General features: G+C 38.2%; 2 protein-coding genes and 1 long non-coding RNA gene across 4 annotated transcripts; all 3 read left to right on the top strand.

The window, feature by feature from the left end:
- Positions 1-971: 971 nt before the first annotated feature.
- LOC130995748 (probable serine/threonine-protein kinase PBL3) lies at positions 972-4,382 on the top strand. Of its 2 annotated transcripts, none has more exons than XM_057921150.1 (6): positions 972-1,478; positions 2,568-2,908; positions 2,992-3,127; positions 3,247-3,383; positions 3,490-3,613; positions 3,735-4,382. In XM_057921150.1, exons 1-6 carry the CDS (start codon positions 1,421-1,423, stop codon positions 4,181-4,183), a joined length of 1,245 nt encoding a protein of 414 aa, XP_057777133.1. In that variant the 5' UTR covers positions 972-1,420; the 3' UTR covers positions 4,184-4,382. The 2 variants fall into 2 exon arrangements, with proteins under 2 accessions (XP_057777133.1, XP_057777132.1); XM_057921149.1 differs by having other exon boundaries at positions 1,021-1,478; positions 2,562-2,908.
- Positions 4,383-16,373: 11,991 nt separating this feature from the next.
- LOC130994021 (uncharacterized) lies at positions 16,374-16,955 on the top strand. The gene is made up of 2 exons (XM_057919058.1): positions 16,374-16,493; positions 16,564-16,955. Exons 1-2 carry the CDS (start codon positions 16,374-16,376, stop codon positions 16,894-16,896), a joined length of 453 nt encoding a protein of 150 aa, XP_057775041.1. The 3' UTR covers positions 16,897-16,955.
- Positions 16,956-19,729: 2,774 nt separating this feature from the next.
- LOC130995747 (uncharacterized) lies at positions 19,730-23,087 on the top strand. Its single transcript, XR_009092270.1, has 3 exons — positions 19,730-20,145; positions 20,844-20,945; positions 22,408-23,087. It is a non-coding gene; the product is annotated as an uncharacterized LOC130995747 (long non-coding RNA).
- Positions 23,088-26,644: the final 3,557 nt, after the last annotated feature.

Genomic DNA, 26,644 nt, shown 5'->3' with positions numbered 1-26,644 from the left:
TGCATGCATGGCTTTTTTAAGATTGATGCGTGTGTATATCATGAGTTGATGGGATACAAAGTTAGAGCATGAATATTATTCCCTCCGTCTCAATTAACTTAATATGATTTTTTTGGACACAAAAATTTAAAAAATTGATGTACAATATTTTAATTTTATACTTAATTTTTAGATATTTTTTCTTTCTATCTCAACGAGTCTCTCTTTCTCTCTCTTTCTAATCACTAACAAGACCTCCCCTCCTCCTTCGGATTATCCAATACCACCACTATATATCCACCTCCCTCGTCGACACTCCTACCACCAACAGCACCATCCCCCTTCTCGGAGACCACCATCATCACATCCTTTATCTCTAAATATCACACTGAAGGTCGAAGGAGAAAAACCTCCTGTCTTTTCCCCCCAAAGATTCTCTATTGATTCTCAAAAGAAATAAAATCCAAAATATTTCGATAAAAAATCAAAGAAAATTTTAGAAAAATCGATTCTCTATCCTCTGATGTTGAATTGCTAGCCACTCAAATAATCTCTTTAAATTTCCCGACGAAAATTCGGCAACTTCGACCTACAGCCCCTGCCTCCACTCCGGCAATTATTTTAGTGGCGGTTGGTAGAGTCGGAGAGAGAAAAAAATGAATTTGGAAAGGGAAAAATGATTAATTTGAGCTAATTAAAAAAAAAGAAGTTCAATTAGTGAGTGTAATTAGAAATTAAAATATCTAAATTTTATCAAAAAAATAAATCAAATTAATTGAAACGACTCCAAAAAATACAAATCACATTAATCAAATTAATTGAAACGGGAAATAATTAATGAAAGTTATGCATAAATAAGAAACGATATGATCCTAAAAGATTTACATAGAGCAGGGTGGGAAGAGGGTCAAAATAGGAAATTTGGAAATTCCGGGCAGTGGCAAACACGTTAACGATAAATAGAGAGGGGGCATTTGTCGTTTAGTTAGGTGGGTGGGACCGCACGCCTATACCATATGATATCGCCAAACAAATTCACTGAATGCTCAAACCAAAGCGAAGCAACCTTGAGAGAGAGAGAGAGGGAAGGCAGCCTCCCCCGAATTTCTACGCATTTTCCATCTCGCTTCGCTTTGAGCTCAGCCCTTTTCACACCGCACCCTTTCCTCTGCACAAGTGAGAGAGAGAGAGAGAGCTACTTTCTTCTTCTGTTGTGCAATAAATATCTACTTTTTATCTTTACTGTTATCTACTTTCCTTGGTTCCACCTAAATTCACCAAAAGGCTGGCTCATTTTTAGGAATTTAGTTGGGGATTTACTGCTGCGCCATTCCTGATTCTTTTCCTGTTTTTTCTTGTCCGATTGTTTGTCTGCATATATACTTTCCTCCTTTCCTTTTGAACGTTGTGGAGGAATTTTGATGATCCTTTCCGTTTAGTTATGGGAAATTGCTTTGGTTCCTCTGCGAGAGTTGACGCTACCCTTAGCACCACATCTGGTATTTCTCCTTCTCCTTCAAATTTTGTTTCTTTATTTCTTAAGATGGAGATGATTGAATTATAGGTTTCGAGGCTGCAGTTTCATTTCTGACTTTCCTGATTTCTTTTCACTTTTGATTTTTTAGAAACTGTGTGGATAGTGTTTGAGCTGGATTGGCAAAAAAATCGAAAAACAAAAATCACCTAAAAGTACAAATTTGATAGTTTTAGGTTTGTGTTCTGTGTAAAATTTGGTTCTGATTCGTGCTAACTAAGAGAATATGGGATTTTGTTCGTTTTCCCTTTTAGTGGTAATTACTACTTGTAGAAGGAGCATTAATTATCAGTAATCTCTTCAATTTGGAAATATGCAGTTTCTTTTCTACACTAGTATACTGGGATATTAGGGCTAGTTGAAATCTGCTTGGTTTTTGTTCCCTTTTTTTTTCCCCCTTTCCATTTGGAGGTAATTTTTGTTAGCAGTTATTATTAGTAGTCTCTTCTACTTAAGAATATGTCTAGAATTTCTGGTTATTTTACATATTCAATTGATTGTATGTTTGTGAAGGACTTAAAAACACACTCTTGTCTTGATTACCCCTTTTAGTAACTACTGTTCCTCAAGTAGTATACTAGAATTCTGTATGCTGACAGAGCTAAGGATATTCTTTTTGTATGTTCTGTTTCATTTCATTTTATTTGAGTCCTTTAATGCCACACTTTTCACTGTTTCATTAGAATATTTGAAGACGTAGAAATTCAATGGCATGGTTTAAGATATTCTGATGACTCTTACTTGCCGGTGATTGGTGTTAATATATATGAGTGCATTGATATCAACTTTGTATCATGTAAACTGTGAGTTGACTCTGTACATAAAGGACCATATCTCGAATATCTAGTTTATCCAGATAGATAATTCATAACTGCAAGAGGATATGATGCAATATAGTCAAAGAAGTTAGAGGATATCACTCTTCTTTGAAACCGTGGAGAATTTATGAGAATATGTAGTTACATTGTGTTTCTGGAAGATTTCTGCTTCATGAGTTGATGGGGGTGCGACAAGCTATTGATCTTGCCTATGTTTTCTTTTTATTGAGCTTCAGAAGCATCACGATTCGCCTGCAAAAACAGCAATTCATCAGCTCCATCCAACATAAGCATTCCCTCGTACAGTGCTAAAAGCAGTGCCGAAAGCCTCCCGACTCCAAGATCAGAAGCTGAGATTCTGTCATCCCCTCATGTGAAGGCCTTCTCCTTTAATGAGTTAAAGAATGCAACCCGAAACTTTCGACCTGATAGTCTTCTTGGGGAAGGAGGATTCGGCTACGTTTTCAAAGGATGGATTGATGAGCATACTCTTACTGCTGCGAGGCCTGGATCAGGATTGGTCATTGCTGTCAAGAAGTTAAAACCGGAAGGATTCCAAGGCCACAAAGAGTGGTTGGTAAGTGTCTTCTACTACACTACTATACACTGCTTAGTTAAATTAGCTTTTCGAGTTTCTGAGAGACTGGCTATGGTTTTCAGACAGAAGTTAATTACCTGGGTCAACTTCGCCATCCAAACCTAGTTAAACTTATCGGCTACTGCTCGGATGGTGACAATCGGCTATTGGTCTACGAGTTCATGCCAAAAGGAAGCCTAGAGAATCATTTGTTCAGAAGTAAGCATTATCTTTGTTCAGCCTATCATATAAATCTTAATCCATAACTTCAACTCTATAATTTATTTTCGTGTCGTGGGGTTCTTTCAGTTCTAATTGTTTTCGTTTTTGTTTTTCAGGAGGGCCTCAACCTCTGTCTTGGGCTACTAGAATCAAGGTGGCTATAGGTGCTGCCAGAGGCCTTTCTTTTTTGCATGAAGCCGAACAGCAAGTCATATACAGAGATTTTAAAGCATCGAACATTCTTCTAGACGGGGTATGAACACAACTAGTTACTCACATTACACTGCTAACCAAAATGATTCCTTGTTAATGAGCCATCCATTTTCTGTTTTCATTGACAACTTGATTTCGGGATGTAGGAATTCAATTCAAAGCTGTCCGACTTTGGTTTGGCAAAAGCTGGCCCTACCGGTGATAGAACTCATGTGTCGACTCAAGTTATGGGCACACATGGATATGCTGCACCAGAGTATGTTGCCACAGGTCAATCAACTCAAACAAATCATACTCGAGTTTCTTTGAAAACTCACTTTATATATTTTCCTCTGAAGATCCACAAAAGCATCTGCAATCTAACACAAGTGTTGTTCTTGTCTGTGAACAGGTCGGTTGACAGCAAAGAGCGATGTATACAGCTTTGGGGTAGTTCTGCTCGAGCTGCTATCCGGGCGTCGTGCTGTTGACAAAACGAAAGTAGGTGTGGAGCAAAACTTAGTGGATTGGGCAAAACCATACATGGGCGACAAGAGAAAACTGTTCCGCATAATGGACATCAAACTGGAGGGGCAGTACCCTCAGAAAGCAGCCTTCACTGCTGCCACCATTGCCGTGCAATGCTTGAGCCACGAGGCGAAGCAGAGGCCGCGTATGGCGGAGGTCTTGGTCAAACTCGAAGAGCTCCAAGCACCAAAGAGCGCAGCCAGACACTCAAAGATGGATAACCAGCAAGGCGAACACATACCCATGTTGCAGTCGAAGCACCATTCGCCTATGAATATGACGCCGTTGGCATCTCCGGTGCCGGCACACCGGAGGTCCCCTCGTGTAAGATGAGGCGGGCTCTACTGGTTGTTGTATGCTTAATCACATCATATTACCTCGATATTCATCTGTAAATTTCCCACTTAGGATCACATTTTCGTGTTTGTATTGTTGGTGGATTGTGGCTTATGTTACATCTCTATTTTTCTTTCGGGAGTCGGAGGGAAAAGCAGTTTGAATTGAATTCAAGATCTCTCCTTTTTTCACAAAAGAGGTCCATTCCTAGGTGTCACCGAAGAGACACATCTGCATATGTTTGTGTGTATATATATAGGTTTGGCATCTTTGAATCCCCTGCAACCGGAGGAAACTGTGTCGTTTAGCTCTTTATTTCTGTTATTCTTTCTATTTTCTTACCCCCACAAAACCTAATGTTAATTTTAATTTTGAATTGAGTCAACCATAATTCAAAATTAATACTCTGATTGCTTAAAAGCGAGTTCATCACTCGTAGATCCTGACCGAATCATAGTAATAACTAATCAAGTAGGGGGAGTTTACTTTGGAGGATCAGCTTTGATAGATCAACCATGATTCAAAATTAATACTCTGATTGCTTAAAAGCGAGTTCATCACTCGTAGATCATGACAAAATCATAGTAATAACTAATCAAGTAGGGGGAGTTTACTTTGGAGGATCAACTTTGATAGATAAAAATAATAAAATTAATTCTTTAGTTATTTAGATGGATTGAAATTTTAGAATATCTCAAAATTCTTGATAATTTATACTTGAGCTAGTTTTGCATGATTAATTCATATCTCATTAAAAGAGTGGGATTAAAACAATGTTAATACGAAGGATAAAGATATTCAATCATGCATCTTATCAATCATGTAAAATAAACGCCCCTTTAATAGATTAATTAATTATAATAATCAATCAATGACTAATCATAATAAACTATGAGCTAAAAACTAAAAGCAATTGAGTAGTGCTAAATGGTCACAATTTTGAGCACTGCTAAATTGGTTAGATTAATAATATGTTTTGTTATAATTATATTAATTTTTAATTATCAATTTATTATCTTACAATGTTACCCTTACATATATTCTCTTTTATTAATAATTTAAAATTATTTTCTTACATATATATATTAAATTAATTATACTATGTATGACTAATTAATTATTACCTAATACGCATTGATGTATTTGGGAGAACTTTTTCACCCATGAAATTCATAAAGAGTGCTCTACGCAATCACATGAGATATAAGTTATTGAATGATTGTTTGATATCTTGCATCGAAAATGATGTAGTTGTAAATGTTACTAATGAAGCGATTATGCAACGGTGTCAAAACATAAAAAATAGAATGGAAATATTATAATGTTATGGTATTTGTTGGTCCCGGGACGAGTATGTAATGGTGTATGGGGGGAAGAAGAATACACCAGTTGACAATTTTAAAATCTTTTTCAACTTGAGTGTAGTAAGGTAGTAAGGCAGGTGGACTTATAATGAATTAACATGAGAAATGCAAATCAACGAACTGATGTTTGCTGACTGATGTTCAGATTAGCTCTTGCCTAACAAAGTGTTCATTTAACAATCCTATTGATAGCTTGTAAGCTTATCAGTTGGACTAGTAACTGAAGTGAGTGTGGAAAATGGTGGTTTGTTTTAACTTGCTTTAAGAAAATCCTTTAATTTATACTTTAAACTCAAGAGTGTTCAGATAAGATACTTGAACAAATACAAGTGTAGGTCAATATGCAGAACGATCAAGTAGTGTAAAGAGACTGAAATAAAAGTGTGAATATAAAGAACACAAGCAGTTTAACGTGGTTCAGAGTAACTTCTCCTACACCCACGACCTTGATAAATAGGGGAATCCCTTAACCTTGGAATACTTATTTTATAGTTATAAGTCAGCTTGATTGGTCTGTTTCGTTAGACTGATCACACGAGTTATGAGGCCGTGATCGTTGAAAATTTTCTACGATTGTAATTTCGTATGGTATTTTCTGGTAGCACCCGTTACGTTCTCAACTTTCAAATTTCAAACTTGAAGCTAACTTGTTGAAATCCTTCCAACACTAACACCTCACTTTTACAAGGGTGAAACAGTTCAAGGTGGGGTTTCCAACTATGAGCACACGGTTACATTAAGAACAATGGGTATGATAGTGTTGGGAACCCCATGGAATATCAGGTTTTATTTTGATGATACCAAAATCCTTAGGTTTAATTTGTAATAGACTAGAACAGTTTTGAACTCAAGTGTTAGAGTTCGTTTCTAGTTTAGCTAGAAGTTCTGAAGACTGAAGACTGAAGACTGAAGGACTGAAGGACTGAAGACTAAAGATACCAACTGAAGTATCAGTTGAAGAATCAGTTCAGAACTGATTACTTAATACGTGCTTTGAGGACTCAGCAGACTGATACTAAAGTCAAGTATCAGTTAAACATTCTTCCTCAGACTGAACTTCCAACGTTCAAAGGAAGTCACGTGCTTACACAGTACAACCGCATTAAATGCAGAGATCTCAGGATCATCCCTCTCTGTTGAGGTCATTCCTATTTGGTGGCTACTTTATCAGAGACGTCACATCTCTTGTCTTTCAAGAGAGCCGTTTTCACCAAACAAAGAACCTCGAAGATTGAAGCCTCAGCCCAAATTCGAATTGCTCTCCAACGGAAAAAATCTTGAAGACGTTCTCCGCCAACGGATCTATTCAAGACCTCTCCAATAAATAGCGCTCGAGGATCAACTTCAATCTTCATCGATTCAACGACCTAAGCTGAAGCTCTGCCGAAATTGCTACTCAGCCTAAAGCTTAAACTCCCCAAAGCTTGAATCGAAGAAGAGAATTCCAAAGCTAAAATCAGTCACTACTGATTACACACATTCTCTTAGACCTTAGGCATATATCTGTTTACCCAGAAGCCCAGGTCAAAACTTGCTCCAAAGAACTTGTTCTTTGAAGTCTAGTTGGCAAGTTTTTCAAACCTCCTTTCGTGAGAAAGAAACCAAGTGTTTGAGTGAAAAGGAGTTCAGGAAGGTACTCTGACTCCATAAGATCCTAGTGCAAGGTCGTGCTAGGAGTGAGAAAGCCGACGCGAGTGAAGCGTGGGTACTGATGTAAGGTCTCTTCAGTGAAACGGTTGTGTGCATCCGGCAAGCACACGGTTCGGTTTGCAGTGCATCAGTTAAGCACTTGCGGAGTGGATTGTTGGTCTGATCAACCGACCGTAGATGTAGGAAAGTGTTTTCCGAACCACGTAAAACTCTCTGTGTTATTTACAGCTTTCAGTCTTTACATTCTTATCTGTGTTCTTATTGTTGATAAACCGAATACTAAATAACTGCAAAGAGAAACCTAAGACTAACAATGTGCTCAACCGAGGCTATTACAAAACAAGTTTATTTCCACTGCGTGTGATATCAGTCTGACTGATCTATCCTCTGATAGTCAGGAAGATTTATATCATCTCTGTTTTAGCAAACTCGACTGAAGCCCTTACGTGTATCAGTTAAGTTCCAATGACTTAACTGATAACTCATTACTGAAGAGTTTTTAGTATCAGTCGTCAACCCTGTTTGGTCAAAACTGTTTTCAGTCAACAGGTGTCATAGTTTGCGTGTAAAGTTTCGTTTTGATCTCATTCTTGAGATCCCTCTGTTTTTAGAGGAAACTGTAAAAATAGCCCATAGGTGTATTCCCCCCCCATACACCTATTCGAGACCCTCCGGACCTAACAATTGGTATTAGAACAGGTTGTTCGCAAGAACAGTCTGTTTCTGACTAGGTTCTAATTGAACTAGATCATTTTTCTCAAAGGTCTCGAAAAACCTCTCTTTCAAGTAGTGCTTGTTATTTGCTCTTATTTGCTGTTATCTATTGTTATAGAGACTAACCATGACAGGTTATCTTCTTTACCTATGTTTAGTATTGAAAAATACGACATATGGAAATTTCGGCTTGAAAGCTTCCTCGTTGCCCAACATTGCCGAATGTGGGAAGTCATCACCAATGGACCAATCATCATCACCGAAACTGTCAAGAGAATTCCAGTTGATCCTTACCTGGATCCATTCGATGAAGTCCAGAACAAGCAGAAGGCAGACTTCACCACAGAAGAAAGGAAGCAAGATGAGCTTGACAATCTTGCCAAGAGCATCATCTCCAGCACTGTACCAGACAAGCATGTCACCAAGATCATCAAGTGTCAAAGTGCAAAGGAGATGTGGGACATTCTTGAAGGAATGTGCGTAGGCTCTGAGGAAATCAAGGAGAACAAGCTATCCATTGCATGTCAAAAGTTCAACTCCTTCCTCATGCTCAAGAATGAATCTGTCGAAGAGATGGAACTCAGATTCAATCAAATCCTGAATGAAGTTCAATCCATCTCGAAGACAAGTACACTCAACGAGAAATCAATTTGAAGATTCTTCGAGCACTGCCACGAGGAGAATGGCAGATCTACTCAGTCGCTCATCAGCATAAGCCTGGATTCAGTTAGCTCCCGACAAACAAGCTTTTCTCTGATCTCATGGCAAATGAGTTCGACCTTCAGAGAAATCTTGGAATCAAGAAGGCTGGAGGATCAGACGAAGATGGTCCATCAACCTCAAGAAGAGCAACACTGAAAGCTTCAGCAAGAGAAAGCAAGAAGCAAACAAAGGAACCAGCGGAACTCAAGCCAGAGGACTTCTTCAGTCAATATGCTCTGTTGACTGAAAGATTTAACAAGATGGAGTCCAAATTTCGCAAATACAGAAGGTTCCACAAGCAGCACTACAAAGGAAAGAAAAGAGAAAGCAACTCCAGACATTCCACTCATCGAAGCGGTGAAAGGAAGTCAGTCGCCTACGACATCAAAGATATGGAATGCTTTGGATGCAAAAAGAAAGGGCACTTTCGAAATGAATGCCCTGAACTGACGCAGTCTGAGCGAAAAGAGTTGAATGCCAAAAGAGATCGCAAGTATGCGAAGAAGAAGGCGATGGTTGCTGATGATGCTGAATCCTCCAAGGACACAACAGAATCATCTGAATTCGACTCTGACAGCTCAGATGATGAGAGTCAAGCTTTGATGGCCAACGAAACTGAAAGCGTGGCTGACAACATCTACAACAATGGAATGAATGGCTCAGAGGTAAACTCTCATTCAAAAACTCCATATACTGATAATTCCCTGATTTCTATAGGAGATCATTCAGAATCTGGAGAAGGCACAACCTATGAAGCTGACGAGCTTGATCAGCTCATGACTGATCACTGTCAGTTGAGGAAAATGTTCGAAAATCTCCTCAAACAGAATCAGATTATGGAAAAGGAGATTAATGATGAACGAGTCAAGAATCAGACAGTCATCTACTTTTCGGATGAAACTGGTCTTGATCAGCTAATCATGGAGAACAGTCAACTGGAAGAAAAGCTCAGAATCTCCAACTCAGAATGTGATAGAGCTTCTCATGAAATCAAGAGGCTCAATCACAAACTGGAAGAAACAGTCAAAGACTGCATGATGAAGTCTCCCATGATAAACAATTTTCCTTCGAAAGGTCTTGTTGAAAGCATTGGAGGAAAGGTTGCAGCTGATAAAGGAAAGAATGTCATGATCAATTCAAAGGGCGATACTTCTGAAATCACTACATCAGAAGAATCAAGAGATCATGATATGGATGAAGTTCGCAAACGCACACTGATGGCAAGAACAAATGTTCCACCTCCACGAAGCTACAGACGAGCAAATGAGGCCCCCAACAGATCACTCTACTAAGAAGACTGGAAAGCAGATTTCAGTCAAAGATCGGGGAAGGAACATCTGGAATCAAGAAGAATCTTCCTCATCAGTCCAGGGGGAAGAACAATCACATCAGTCAGAAACTGAAATCAGTTCAGTTTCAGAAAGAACAACATCCATGGAGACAAAGCAGTGATGAGTCCAGACGAGCCAAGCGACATCGACGACGACAAGCGACTGGACATCACATGACTCATGTCCCACGACATCAGTCAAGTCTCCATCAGTCTGGAATGACTCGAGTATCTCAAGGAAGATACTTTGCCGAGCAAAGAAGACCTCAACCTCTCATCAGACAGAACAACTACAAGAGTGAGGCCTTCAAAAGGAAAGCTCAACATCAGAATGCTCATGTACCAACCAAAGATACGACTACTTCTATCAGACGACCAGCAAAGCGCAAGAGATCAGCAAAACCTGTTCTGAAGCAGATATGGGTTCCAAAGGAAACTCGAGCTAACATTGAAGGACCCAAATCTTGATTGGGTACCTAAACTGACTCTTCCTTGCAGGTCAAGAACAGAAAATCCAAGAAGAAGGAAGAAGTCAAAGCATCAATCAGAACGTGGTATCTTGACAGTGGCTGTTCAAAGCACATGACGGGCTACAAAGAATATCTATCCCAGTATGTTGAGAAAGCTGGATCCAAAGTTGCATTCGGAGACAACTCAATCGGAGAAACAAAAGGCTATGGTGTGCTCGACATGGGTAACGCCAGTATCAGTAATGTTAGCTTTGTTTCTGGTCTTAAACATAATCTGTTGTCTGTGAGTCAATTTTGTGACAGCGGTTTCACAGTGAAGATCATGAAGGATGAATTCACTGTTAGAAACAATCAAAAGAAGGTGGTTCTGAAAGGATTCAGACAAGGGAGTCTCTATGTTGTTTCATGGGAAGACAGTCCTCCAGAAACATGCCTCATCAGCAAGAGTAGCTCGGAGCTCAACTGGCTATGGCACAAGAGACTCAACCATCTCAATTTCAAGACGATCAACAAGCTTGATAAACATCAACTGGTAGAAGGTTTACCTTCTATTGTGTTCCAGAAGAAGCAAGAATGTGAAGCATGTGAAAGAGGAAAGCAGACGCGAATGTCATTCAAGTCAAAGACAGGACACTCCTCTGGAAGAATTCTTCAACTACTTCACATGGATCTGTTTCACCCAATCTCCCTAAGAAGCTACAACGGTAGGAAGTACACCTTAGTTGTTGTGGATGATTATTCACGATATACTTGGGTTATCTTTCTCTTCACCAAAAAGGAGACACTGGAAGAACTGCCAAAACTGCTGAGAAGACTGAGCGTGGAAAAAGAAGTCAACATCGTCAGCATCAGATCAGATCGTGGGACTGTGTTCCTCAATACTGTCATTCGTGAGTATTGTGATGAACATGGAATCAGTCATCAAACTTCTGCAGCAAGGACTCCTCAACAGAACGGAGTTGTAGAAAGAAGAAACAGATCTTTGAAGGAAGCAGCAAGGACGATGCTAGCCAAATCAAAACTCCCCTTGAAGTTTTGGGCAGAAGTAGTCAACAACGCATGCTATACGCAAAATCGCTCCTTCCTCACTCAACGACATGGAAAAACTCCATATGAGATATGGAAGAACAGAAAGCCTTCAATCTCTTATTTTCATGCTTTCGGTTCTAAGTGTTTCATTCACAACAACGACAAGAGGAGATTAAACACATTTGATAGCAAGGCTGATCCAGGAATCTTTCTTGGGTATTCTGGAACTGAAAGATCCAACAAAGCCTATCGAGTATTTAATTCTCAAACTCTCTGTGTTGAAGAAACACCTCATGTTGTATTTGATGAGTCTGCTGATGAGTTCAGGAAACAGGAAACAGAGAATGCTGAAGTTTCCAGAATTGAAAAGCAGGACACCGAACTCTCTACAGTCCTGGTGTGGGGACCCGAAAAAGATAAGATGCTGAAAAGCTTCAGTATCAGAAGATCAGTCAAAGGTCAGAAGTTCAGACTGGAGCCAATGCAGACGGCATCAGTCAATAGGGAACTCCTACCGATAAGGACAGAGCTGAACCAGCCGAAGATGAGCCAACTCATCTCTCACCAGTTCAGAACAATGCTCAACACCTCAGAACCATCCTGACCGAAGAGCTTCCTCCAACACCAGAAGAGATCAAGAAGTATCGAAGATGGTTTGAAATCCATTCAAAGGAGAACATCATTGGAGAACCATCAGATGATGTCAAGACTCGAAGATCAATGTGCGACCTCGTCTTTGATATCAACCAGAACTGTATCAACGAAGATAAGAATTTCAGCTGTTTCTTATCATCTACAGAGCCCAAGGATATTGAAGAAACTCTGAAGTCCACTGAATGGGTCATTGCAATGCAAGAAGAGCTCAATGAATTCAATCGGAATTCAGTTTGGGAACTTGCGGATCGACCAGATGATGCAAATGTGATTGGCTTGAAATGGATTTTCAAGAACAAGAAAGACGAAGAAGGTCACGTTGTGAGAAACAAAGCAAGGCTAGTTGCAAAAGGATACAGTCAAGAAGAAGGAATCGACTACGATGAAACTTTTGCACCGGTGGCCAGATTGGAAGCAGTCAGGCTCTTCTTAGCCTTTGCAACTCACAAAGGATTCAAGGTACATCAAATGGACGTAAAGTGCGCTTTTCTAAATGGAGTGCTCACAGATGAAGTCTACGTCGAACAACCTCCAGGGTTTGAGGTTGCAGGTCCAGAAAAAGTGTACAAGCTGAAGAAAGCGCTCTATGGATTGAAACAGGCTCCAAGAGCATGGTATGATACTCTCTCTGAGTATCTCATTGAATAAGGGTTCAAGAAAGGATCAGTGGACAGAACTCTGTTCACTCTCAAAGAAGGAGAAGATCTCCTACTTGTTCAGATTTATGTCGATGACATAATCTTCTGATCTAAATCCGAACGCATGTGCAAGAAGTTCGCTGACATCATGACCAACAAGTTCCAAATGTCCATGATGGGAGAAATGAATTTCTTTCTCGGATTGCAAGTCAAGCAGACCAACGAAGGAATACTGATCAATCAGTCCAAGTACGCCAAGGAACTGATCGCCAAGTTCGGTATTCAGCACATGAAATCAGTCAAGATCCCAATGAATACAAACTGGAAAGTGGATCCAGGATCAGAAGGGAAATCTGTATCTTCAACCAAGTACAGAGAAATCATTGGATCATTGCTGTATTTGACTGCTAGAAGACCAGATATTGCGTTTGCAGTCGGGGTTTGTGCGAGATATCAATCAGATCCAAAGGAAGCTCACATGGATGCTGCAAAGCGGATCTTGCGATATCTTAAAGGCACACCCAATTTAGGATTGTGGTACCCAGCTGACGACGACTTCAAGCTCACTGGATATTCAGACTCGGATTTTGTAAGATGCAAAATTGATCACAAATCAACATCCGGAACCTGTCAATTCCTAGGCAACAAGCTCATCTCTTGGTTTTCAAAGAAGCAGACTTCAGTCTCCACCACCACAACTGAAGCTGAATATGTTGCTGCGGGAAGCTGCTGTTCACAACTCCTATGGTTAGTCCATCAATTGAAGGACTATGGGATCGAAGAAAAGGAAGTCCCAATCTATTGCGACAGCTCCAGTGCTATTGCAATATCCCAGAATCCAGTTCATCACACCAGAGTCAAGCATATTGCTATTCGACATCACTTCATACGTGATCACGTCGAAAAGAAGGATATCTCTGTTGAATGGATTCCGACCACAATTCAGAGAGCAGACTTGCTGACCAAAGCTCTTCCAGAAGAAAGGTTCAACGACCTTTGTGGAAGGATCGGCCTCATCAACCCTGAAGAGTGATGCTGTGTTTGAAGATTTCTCTCAAACAGTCATGATGACTGGTGGTCAACCAACTGTTGTTCTACGACTGCTGACGTGGAAAGCAATGAAGAAAACTCATCCTGATGAGTCAACCAGGATCAAGTGGTATCGACTGACTACAATGATCAGTCGATCAGTAAGTATTGTTTTAAGCTTACTACTTAAAATCAGTTGTTTCAGTCAAGATTTATGTGTTTCCAAATCAAAATCTTTCTCTGACTGATCAGTTCCTTTCAAAACCTTTAACTGATTTGTCTTGATTGTTGGGTCATGGAATATCTTTGGAAGACGGGGATTTGATTAAGATTTGATTTGACTTGATTTGATGTGATCTGCCCTGATCTTTACCAAAAATATTTCCAACCTTTTTGCCTATGTGGTCAAACTCCTTGAGAATATCACTTGACATGATATATCTCACCTTTTGAAGCTTCCGTCCCCTGCAGTGACGACGGACGTGAATTTTTCTTCAAAAACATTTTAGGCACAGTTTTCAAAAACTTGTTCATCTTCTCACTTGGTATTTGTGTTTATTTATACCTTGGTGTCTTCGATGGTTTTCTCTAACAACTCTCCACAGCCTTCACTGTGAGAAAATTTCAAATTTTTTCAAAATTGCAGAGAAAATTTCTGTTCCGACTTAGGAGAATTCGATGACTGCAAAGTCATGGAGTGGAAGAATGACGCTCACATACTTGGTCTTCACCGGACCCTTCCACTGGAACTCAACATCCCTCCGACGTCAAAGCTTGCACTGTTCTCACTTGTATCCATCGACGCGAGCGTCTTCCATCCTCATGCCCGGACCATACGGCTTGAAGTACTTATCTCAAGAAGACGGTCTTCACCTGTTCCTCAGGCGAGCTTCTCACCTTTTTGTGAAGCTTCCGTGTGGTGCAACAACAATGAGCAGGAGCTCGTTGTCAGCCGGCGCAACATCGACAGTGCTAGTCCTCACGACTACCACTGATTCGATTTTTCATCCTCACATCCGTCTTTTACATGTAGGACGAGCCGCCCTTTGAATTACTTCTTTCACCAAAGGCTCGTCATGCATTTCTTTCATCTCCCGCCTCACCTGTTTCATTCCTCTTCCCCACCGCTCCTTGTTTCTCTTCCTCTCCCTCAAGTTCGTATGCATAGCCGCATTTCATGAATATCTCCGAAATGATATGCATACTTTCATTTCCTTCACTTCTCCGTCTCCCTTCTCATCTCTCCACCTCTCCACTGGCGTCCTCTTCCTTCTGCATCTCGGGACCTCTTCCCCTTCTCAAGTCCTCTCACGAGTGCTTGAGAGTCAGAGTTGAAGTCCCATCCGATCATTGCCTCCATCATCAGCTCTCTTTTTGATGTTGCCAAAAAGGGGAAAAAGTTGGAAGTTAGAGAAAAACCTTCTCAAAGGTTTTTCCTACATCTTCTTTCTTGACTGAAGATGGGACAACAAAAGGATCACCAGAAGTAGAAAGGAGGACGTTCCAGTAAAGACCTCAAGTTGAAGAAAAACAAGTGGGAATAGAACAAGCTTAGGAACATGAAGACTGAAGACAGAAGATGAAGATCAAGAAGTTCAAGGCGCAGCCAAGCAGACTGCTGGAGTCCATGGGTTTTCCCATGAGTTTTGTATTTACTTTTGTACTCCTATGTAAGTTTGCTCTGTACCTCGACTGATGTCTCATCAGTCAGATTATTGAAATGAAAAGAACTTCTTTTTTATCTCAATCTGAAGACAATAACTTTTTGTCCAGGCTCTGATTATGGCTTTATGTCTTTCTACTCGTTCCTGTTTTGAATTGTTGTGTTCTTAACTCTGGAGTACAAGTTATTAGGTTCTATTGTTAAGGGGGAACTATTTTCACCCTGTTTTAGGGTAAGTATTTTAATTTAAAACATTAATTTTCGTATAGCAAACAAATCATTAAATTAGTTTTACACAGTACTTTGATGGAGCCAGTGGGCCTGGCCAAAGCCTGCACTTAAGCATTTAAGAGGGTGGATAACCCAGGAGGGTACACTTGGAGGTTGACTCCCCCGGCTGTGAAGGATTCGTTCTTTGACGAATTACGGGTATGATTGAATTTATAGTGCATATAAATTTATCATTATCTATTGTAAAATGTTATATATTAAATTAACTATTTCTTTCAACAGAAAGAGTTTGCTTGGTCGCCTGAGGACGAGCTTACGGTCAGGGCGATGTGGGAACAGAAAGCCAGCAAGAGGTACAGTGACATGATGAGCGACTACAAGAGGAAGCTCAGGGCTAGTACCGATGAAGGTCGGGAGATGGATAGACCCATCTGGATGTCTGCCAAATTTTGGACAGGACTTCAGGCATACTAGAGTCAGGAGGCTGTTCAGGCCATTTCCCAGTGAGCACGTGCGAACTGGATGTCTGAGCCCGATGGACCCAGTACAGGGATCAGCGGGCACATGGGAGGGTCTCAGTCTACTCGTTTCCTGCAGCAGAGTCTGGTTAGTAATTATCAAATAAATTCATAAGTAATATATATAAATAAATATATGTATATATATACATATATATATAATATCGCAAATAATAACTTATTTATCTTATATGCATGCATGGACAGAGCTTGGAGACTGGACTCTCCCCGGCTGCACAGAACTATAGCACCTTCCTCCGCCTCCACATGCGCGAGGATGAAACTTTTCTGTCACCGAGGGATGAGAGACTAGATGTAAGCGTTTAAGTTTAATCAAATATTAGTAATTCATAGTGAAATGTATTTATTTTAATACAATTTTCAGGCGGAGATTCGTCGCATTGCTGTTGAGACTGGGCGAGAGGACCGGCTGCCTGAGATCTACTTGGAGGTCGTACGGCCCGACAGGTCCCGGCTCTACGGCACTGGAAGTGCCGGTAGGAACCAGGTTAGTAGGGGGTCTACTCAAAGCACAGACACTTCCATGATGTCTCAGAAGCTGTATGAGACACGAATCTCCACGCTGGAAGAGCGCCTTCAGGCCGAACAAGCAGCACGTGAGGCCGAACAAGAGGCTTCTCGAGCAGCATGTGAGGCCCTCGAGCAGCGTATGGCTCAATTTGAGGAGTTCCTGAGGCGGTCGGGTCAGCTACCTTGAGCAGCACTTCATGTTTTGGAACTATTAATTTCATGTTTTTGACTATTTAATTCATGTTTTGGAACTATTTGTTTGAACTATGTTTAGGAACAAAATTACACTTGCACTTTCTTTTTACATTTATGTTATGTTGAGCAACTATTAATTTCATGTTTTCAAACAACATTACACTTACTTCGTAACAAAGTAATAAATTCAAAATAACGACGAATGGAAATAAATTCAAATTACTTATCTTATAACAAATTATCTCCCTTGTTTTTTATAAAAATAAGGACGTATGGAAATAAATTTAAAATACAATTATCAAATTAAAATACTTATGGTGTATAAACTAGATTGATTAAAAAAAATAATAATAATAAATTAATAAATAAATACTTTTGCGACATAAAAATAAAGACAAAAACGAGTTCGATCCATAATTAACAGCATCTCATGGATACCATCTCGATATATTATAAGGTTATGAATATATGATTTTGTATATTGAATTAGACTTTAAATGAATTAATAGGTACTATATATATATCAATAATACGAGTGTTCTGTACTGGTGACCATTCGAAAGGAACTTCAAAGTTAAGCGTGCTTGACTTAGAGCACAACTAAGATGGGTGACCGACTGGGAAGTTCGTCTAACTTATGAAATAAATAAACAAATAAATAAATAAAAATAATTAATTAATTAATTAATTAAATTTCAAAAACAATGCCGCCGGTAATTAGCGGCGGCGTTTTGCCGCCGGTAATGAAATAGTCTCCGACAGGAAAACACCGCCGCCGTCCGGTGAAGATTGCCGGCGGCAAAAAAGCCGCCGGTAATATGCCGGTAGTTCTCCGCCGTTCACCGACGCACTATAACGGCGGTAATACCCGCCGGTAATTACCGGCGGTGTTTTTTGCCGTCGGTAATTGTGTTACCGACAAGAAATTTACCGGCGGCGTGTCGCCGCCGGTATTTGTTTTGCCGGCGGCCGCCCTATAATTACCGACGGCAATCGCCGCCGGTAATCACATGTTTTTTTGTAGTGTTTTAATCCGTTCATAATATTATTTTCACTTCCATTTATAATAATAGGGTCCACAAACTCCACTCACAACAATACTTTTTTAAAACTCGTGTCATCCAGAAAGTAGTAACGATAAAATGCGAAAAGTAAGAAACGGAAACTCAAAGAAAAAAACGGCAACTCTCCTCTAAAATCTTAACCACATGTTAAATAAAATAAAAAAGGGTACATTCTCATGAATATATATATATATATATATATATATATATATATATATATATATATATATATAGGGGAGGGCTAAAATAAATTCATACATGTTCATACGTGTTCTACATAAAATTCGTACATTAAGAAACGTTTATATTTTATACACTTAAAGTGCTTTTATTCTAGCCCACCCCTATATATATATATATATATATATATATATATATATATATATATATATATATTGTAAAAATTTAAAATCTTTGAACAAATCAATAATTTTGATAAATTTTGGCTTGTGGTTCAAATTTAAGAGTGGCTAGATTTTCAACATATTAAATAAAATACGTCTATTCGTCAAAAGTAGTGACTTGTTCATCAAAATTATTGATCTGTTCAACGTGTCGCAAATTCGCAAAAAAAAAATATATGTATATATATTGAAAGAAATAAATTCAGAATAAATATATAGATAGTAGGATCAATCAATATAAATGACCGAGATTTTTTCTCAATTCCCTAAATATTTGTATTTCTCTACGGATCTTTTGCATATATATATATATATATATATATATATATATATGGTGTGGTTCTAAAGAAAACTACATTATTTGTGAGAACGTGAGAACCATCAAATCTAATGCATCCACTGTAAAAATTAATGCATTCGCTGTTAAAATTAATGCACTCAACAAAATAAAAATAAAAATGCTCTGTTCAGGATTCGAATCCAGGATCTGCATTCATCCAACAAGATGATGCATCCACCATAGATTTTGATGATCGAATGGCTGAAAATGGTTCTCCGTTCTTCTTTTATTCAGTACGTGTGGTTCTTTCTTGAACCTCTCCCTATATATATATATATATATATATATATATAGAGAGAGAGAGAGAGAGAGAGAGAGAGAGAGAGAGAGAGCATCCGTTGAGAAAATAAATATTTTTGCGAAATTGAAGGCGTGAATATATATCAATAATTGTTATGAATAAATTAACAATTTTAATGAACAAGCATGTTGGTATGGGGTTCGAATCTTAGAGGCTGAAATTTTCAACATAATCTCTTCATTCATGATAAGTATGATCTTTTTGCCATTTTCGTCAATATACAATAAGTGTGATTTTTTCAATATATTAGGATATGTACTTTTATATTTTACTCAGATTTACACACAATATTTATAAAAAAAATATCTATTTCGCAACCATTTATTAATTACCTAACAATTTAACTTTAATGAGACCCTTTCTCCATTTAAATACACGTCTTCTAATATTTTTTAAAACCGGTGCCCCCTCCTCTAAACCACACTTATAGTAGATAGGAGTATTAAATAAATATGTATATTAATCGCTTATATTAGTTTAATCGTATACTTTATTGATATGTTTATTATTTTCATTTTTCACAAAAAAATAAATTTCTCAATAGAACCTACCCTTATATCCTCTATGTGTGTGTGTGTGTTGAATCTGGTCAGTATTGTAGGCAAGGTTAAGATGGAGAAGAATCCCAAACTTCGGTCAGATATAATATGTTATCCTTTTGTATCTCAGCATCTCTTACTTGTACAACTTTTAATCAATAATACAATATTTAATTCAGTGCTCACTACAAGTTTCCCTTCAAAAATATCACTAAAAGAGGATCCAAAAATTTAAACAGCAGTACAAAAAGGACGCTAAGAACTGTATTTCCCTATTTATTTTTTTGCCATTTTACAAATAGTAATGTAGGTTTCTGGTAAAGTAAATTGTTATCTTTGAGTTGAAATTAAAAAAAAAAAAAAACTTAATCGAATGATGCGATTAATATCTACATGAAAAATGCTCATTGTAACGGATTGGTTGGAGTAAGTCAAAGAAAATATTTTTATAGAGAGTTGCAGAGAAGAAGATTAAGATAAAGGGCAGGCGACATCCATCAAGCTAGATTCTTCAACTGGCCCTCACATTTCCCACAATTGCGTCCACATACACACAGTTACGTTCTTTCCAGACACTCCCTCTGCATGATCAGGTCTCTCTCTTTTTCTCTAACATGTAAAACCTGAAACTAATTTTCAAGCTAACTAGCTAATGTCAAAAGAGAAAACCTTGGATTTTGCAGCATATTTATTTTATAAATTTTGTATTTATATTTATATATAGCGTGTAAAAAATGCAGATCTAGTATATTTGGTAGCTGAGCATGATATTTTCATGTTTGAGTTTGAATTTAGGCCTTTTGACGATCTTGAAGTTGCGCAGATCGGAAATTATTGAAACATTGTTTTGTAGGTTTCTGTGATTAATTTTATTATAGTATCTTTTTCTAGACGAATTTTAATATTATACATCTTCGAATTTTTGGTTTTCCATTTTTTTTTTTTTTTGTAGTTAGCAAATCTGTGATTTGGTTAATTAGTGGTTCCTAGATACTGCAAAATTTGATCCCAATACTTAATGACTAGTAAAGAATTAATGGAATAATTAATTAAAGAAAGGAATTTGCAAGGTTATTCAGATACTATAGAAAGATACTACTCCTACTATATATATAGGGTTTTTTTCTTTTTTCTTTTCTTTTCTTTTTCTTTCTTCACTTTTTGTTCTCAAATATGTGCAAACGCGCATTCTCAGCAAAAAGAAGAACGGGATCGATTTAAGTTATAATTAGAATTATAGATAATAGATGCTTATCTTCTTCTTACGTAGCAAATGTAATTTAACTTGCAGATTGAGAAATATGAGAGGTGGAAAGGGTCATGAAATGTTTTGTTGCAACATAAGTGACGCTTAAAAGAAGAGTCGGAATCACTTGGACAGTATTTGAGTCTGGTAAGTAAATCCTATTGATGTAAACAAGAGAGAAAGCAAAGTAAGGGGAATATAGAGAGGGCCAGTGAATTAAAAAAGATTCTGTGTAGGTAGCTTAAATTTTTTCATGTTTCTGACATGCAATGTGGTCTAGGTTCATTCTGGATCAAAGATTCTATTGCCATCGCAGCTGCTCAGCAGCATGAAAGATGTACGAATATGAGGTCCAAAAACCCTATAAAAGCCACAGAATTGAACGAAACAACAAGTAGAACATGATGAGTTCAACATTAGTTCATGCGTCCCCTAGAGTTCCCTGCAAACACTTCTCGGAGCCAAAATAAATACAATTGGCTCTCGTGAAGTGTTTGGGGGAACTCCGGGGCTCGTTTGATACAGACAAACAAAAATTTGCTTCTTCATGATTGTTTTCGCTTCGCTTTGAGGTATATATACTGAAAGAGATCGATTTTTTTTTTTCTTGTTTTTTTTGGGGAGGGGAAGGAAGAAGCCACTTTTTGTTGCGTATTTTTTCTTCTAAAATTAATACACCAAGAAACTTTGTCTCTATGAAAAATAGTATAGTAAAATATGCGGTTGTGTGATCTTCTTAATTTGTTCATTCCCAATTAAGTTAAAATAGATAATAATGTGCTTTGAACATATATTATGATTTCTATATCACGTACATTGATCGGGAACCTTTTTCTATTATTATATTTTAATTATATTTTGTATTTTTCTTGATGTGTTATATATAAATTGTGATTTTGTCCCTTCAAATTTATTTTAAAATTCAAAAATATTATTTTACTCGGCCATTTCTAAAATCGTAAGTCCGCACCTGAAAATGACACTATTATCAAATTTAGATTATTGAAGTGAATCAGCGAACTGTCATACAAATTATTAATTAAAATATCTGGGTAAGGCATGATATGTGTTGACATTATAACGATTCTGGAACTCTAAGACATCGGTTAAATCCTAAGAATTTTGATAGCTAGCCTTGTCAAAACGAGAGATCCAAGTTAGAACCTAGGCTTAAGTCTCTAAAATACTTCTTCAATTTTCCTTGAGATCGCTTTAAACCTTCTTTCACATGATCTTCAAGTTTAACAAATTAATCTCAAGTTTCGTATAGATTGTTATGGTGAAGAATATCCTTATGGAGTTAAACATATGTTATTTACCTTACTATCCATTTATCCCTCCCTCTTGTATATCCATTTGTTACTTGTATCTTTGCAGCCTTCTAGTAGCATAATCTTGACGTATACAACATAACAACTATGAAATCAATTTCTGAATCCACGGAGGTGTGCCATAAATCTGCATTCTTGACTCACATTGTTTTCTTGCAACTCCAAGGGTCGAATTCCTTTTGTTCATTGCTTATGAGCCCAAGTTTGTGCTTGTTTTTGTGTTTATTTTTAGGTCTATGATGACCCCAAGTTTATAATGTTTTTGTGTTTGTTTTTAGGTCTAAATAGAGTCTTTTCTTGTATTCTTTTGGCTGGGAGGGCACAGTCCGATGAAAGAGGTCTTTTGGGTATGGCCAGTACATTTATGGGCGTGGGTTGCATTTTATGAAAGAGGTATGAGCATAAATTCAAGGCCATTAAGAGCTTGAAGCAACATGTTACAAAATTAAGCTAAAATGAAGTTTGAAGTTGCTTGAGTGTTCCCAAGCTTTTTACTTAAGTATTGCACATAATCCATTAACATTCGGATGGAGGTACAAAAAGACAAGGGGAATTAAGAATGTGAGAGCATTTTCCGGGGGAAGGTGATGCAACCGATCAGAAGGGACAGATAAGGATAAGAGTCATAACATCCTTATCACTTGGGGTCCACAAGATCGCCCTGTAAGATATGGATGCATCTTCAGGCGAATGAGTCTTTAATTCCGGCCAATTCTTTTGGGCTGGGCCTTCCAGAGCCCAACTTTCTCCTATAAATGCTACATGGCCGCAAACCAAATGCATACATTCAGTGGCCATATATTTATGCTCTGTTTTAATTTTGAGAATTTGTGAGGAGAAAACAAGTCCCTTATGGGCAAAAACTTTTAATTTTTATTCATGTTTTTCATGACACTTTTTTCCATTGTAGTTTGCTAGATATTTTTGTGTGCTCTTTATTTAAGTATGCTTTTCTTTATATCAATTATATCTAGCTAAGTCTTTATAGCCTAATTAGTGTAAGATGATTTCAACATGAATGTTTAACACCCGAGAGTCTAATTTGGGCTTAATAAATTGCATTCATATGTTCCAAAGACACTAGATTTGATTCCATAATGTTGGGCAACTTAATTGGTTAATTGATCACTAATTAATTGAGTTGTTTCGACTACAAGTAATTTTGGGCACAAGGCATAAAGATATAACTTGCCTCCTAAAGTGCAACTAGTATTGAAGAGTGACGTATGACTTTGGTATGTTAGAACCTCGAATGAGAAGCCATCATTTGAGGTTTTGGGCATAATAGTTAAAACCATTTATTGATCCTTTTTGGGTTATACACTAAAAGGAAATATTGGGCTGAGGGCTATAGCATGCGTGACGTGTGGCAATAAGAGTGTTATTGCTTTTGGGCAATAACCGATTAATGTATGTATGTAGCTAGTACATGTTCATGTTTGATGATTCAAGTACAGATTAGGTTGTCTGTTTCTTTTGTGTAAGTCACTTTCCTGATTCAGTTTAGTTTTCTTTATAGTTTTGCCCACAAGACTACTCAGTAGTAGTAAGCACACCATAAAACCCTTTTGAGTACCACTGTGATAATAGAAAATTAAATTTAGTTTCCTGTAAATTCGACCCTGAACTTTCCACTAACTAAAATTAGTTGTGGGCATAAGACTACAAATATATTTGAACAAATCTACACGACGACTTCGTCACTCTAGATAGAGTCTTTTCTTATTTTTAGTTTTAGTCTTGTGTTTGAGAGGGTACAATCGGAGGAAGTGGTATTTAGGGCATAATAGGTACACATTTTGCCATAATGCGGCTGCATTTTGTGAAAGAGATATAAGTATGAATTTAAGGCTAATTCGAGCTTGAAGCAGCAAGATGCAAACGTTTAAATGAAGTTTGAAGCTACTCAAGTGGTCCCAAATTTTTGACTAAAGTACCGCGTGAGATCCAACATCATTATGAGGATGTTGGAAACTTAATGAAATATCCTAATCCTTGTTTTTATGATACCAAAATCAATAGGTTTCCTTTGTAATAGACTAGGACTGGTTGAACTCAAGTGTTAGAGTTCTTTTTCTAGTTTAGTTGTTGTTCTGAAGACTGAAGACTGAAGAACGAAGGACTGAAGACTGAAGACTGAAGTTGCCGACTGAAGCATCAGTCGAAGAATCAGTATTTAACTGATTACTTAATGCGAGACACGTGGAATCAGCGAACTGATACTAAAGTCGAGTATCAGTTAGACATTCTTCATCGGACTGAACCTATAGCGTTCAAAGGAAGCCACGCACTCCAGAAGTACAGCCGCATTAAATGCAGACGTCTCAGGATCGTCCTTTCTCTGCAGAGGTCATTCCTCTTTGGTGATTACCTTTTCAGAGATGTCACTCGATTCTATCGGTCGAAGGGAGATTTGAAAACTTGCCAACTAAACTTCATAGAACAAGTTCTTTGGAGTTAGTTTGACCTAGGCTTTGGAGAATGTATGTAATCAGCAGTGACTGATTTTTGGCTTTGGAATTCTCTTCTTCGATTTAAACTTTGGAGAGTCTGGGCTTTAGCTGAGAAACAATTTTGGCAGCGTTTCAGCTTATGTCGTTGAATCGGTGAAGATTGAAGTGATCCTCGAGCGCTATATATTGGAGAAGTCTTGAATAGATCCTTTGGCTGAGAAGGTCTTCAAGATTTCTTCCGTTAGAGAGTAATTTGAACTTGGGTTGAGGCTTCAATCTTCGAGGTTCCTTGTTTGGCTTCAAACCTCCCTTCAACCTACTGAATTGAGTGTTTGTGTTGTAAAGGAGTTCAGACAGGTGTTCTGTCTCCGTGAGATCCTAGTGCCCAGTGCGTGCTAGGAGTGAGAAATCCAACAAGGTGTGTTGGTACTGAAGATTGGATCTTCGGTTGTTTCGGTTGTGTGCACCCGTAAGCACATGTTCAGGTTTGCAGTGCACCCATAAGCACTTGCCCAGTGAAGTTGTTGGTCTGATCAACCGACCGTGGATGTAGGAAGTGTTTTTCGAACCACGTAAACATCTCTGTGTTATTTACAGCTTTCAGTATTTACCTTCTTACTTGTGCTCTTCCCTTCGTAAACTGAAAATTGATTAATAGCAAAGAGAAACCTAAAGACTGGCAACGTGATTAACCCACAGGCTATTGCGAAACAAAAGTTTTCCGTTGCGTGTGTTATCAGTCTAACTGATCTATCTTCTGATAGTCAGTAAGTTTCATAACATCTCTTTTTATCAAACTCGACTGAAGCTTTACGTGAATCAGTTAAGGTCTTTGGACTTAACTGATAACTCCTTACTGAAGAGTATTCAGTATCAGCCGTCAACCCTGTTTTGGTCAAAACTCTTTTCAGTAAACAGGTTGTTTAAGTTTGTGTTTGAAGTTTCGTTTTGATCTTTTGTAAAGATCGAAAAATAGCCTATAGGTGTATTCCCCCCATACACCTATTCGAGACCCTCCGGACCTAACAATTGGTATCAGAGCAGGTTGTTCGCAAGAATAATTCTGTTTTGATTAGGTTCTACTGAACTAGATCCTTCAGAGGGTTATTTTCAATAATTAAAATCCTTTCAAGTTTTGTCTTCGGTTTACTCGCTCTGTGTTTCTTTCTCCTCTCCTTTGTGTTCTCTTCTTTACCTCATGAACAGGACCAAGAAAGACTCCTCCAGTGACTATATCAACTCATTCTTTCGAGGAGTCAACGGACTTGAGATTGGGCCATTGGATTCAGACCTCAACGACAGACTTATCTTTCTAGAAGAAAGCCTGAGTCTAACCCACTCACCTCCAGGAGAAACTGGCAAATTTGATCAAGCTCGACAAGAATATCAAGACCTAAGAATGAGATTTGAAAATCTCCTTAGGGAACACAGATCATCAGAGAGATTCTCTATGTGCAAAGCGTTCGAAGGAATGCCATGTACTATATCTCATATGAAGTCGAAGTTGATAGAAGAAACGTTCAAGAGCGCAGACTGATCAACAGACTGAAACTTCTTCAGTCTCAGAAGGAAGAACTTCTACCTCGTCTTGAAGAAACATAAATAAACTTCAAGAAGACGTTAGAAATGTTTAAAAGAGTGATCCATGAAGCAACTCTACAGACCAGAAGAGAGATGAAGCAAGAGAAGCAGGTGCAGTAACAGTTAAAATCAAAGTGCCTAAAAGGAGGAATCAGTCATCTATCAAGGGGGAACTTCCACCGATCTTAACGACCTATTCAAAACTGGCTGACGTGTAAGTTTCTCTCAATGAGTCTATATGTTCAATGACGATTTTTCATTTATGACTCTCCTGTGAAAATTGTTACTAGGCTGATTTGTAGTGATGATTTCCTATCCTTATCTGGAACGATGTCTGAGATGATATTCTTTGCGAGGTTGTCCAGTTCATCTTGCTTCCATTCTTCAGATGTGTACTCATGCTTATCTTTGATCATGGATTCTTGGCAGGGATCTTTCCCCACTTCTGTGGAAGTCCTCGGAGTTGTCTATTTGATCACAA

Source organism: Salvia miltiorrhiza, chromosome 7 (genome assembly GCF_028751815.1).
Source record: "Salvia miltiorrhiza cultivar Shanhuang (shh) chromosome 7, IMPLAD_Smil_shh, whole genome shotgun sequence".
Taxonomy (NCBI): domain Eukaryota; kingdom Viridiplantae; phylum Streptophyta; class Magnoliopsida; order Lamiales; family Lamiaceae; genus Salvia; species Salvia miltiorrhiza.
This window is presented reverse-complemented; position numbering and strand designations above follow the sequence as displayed.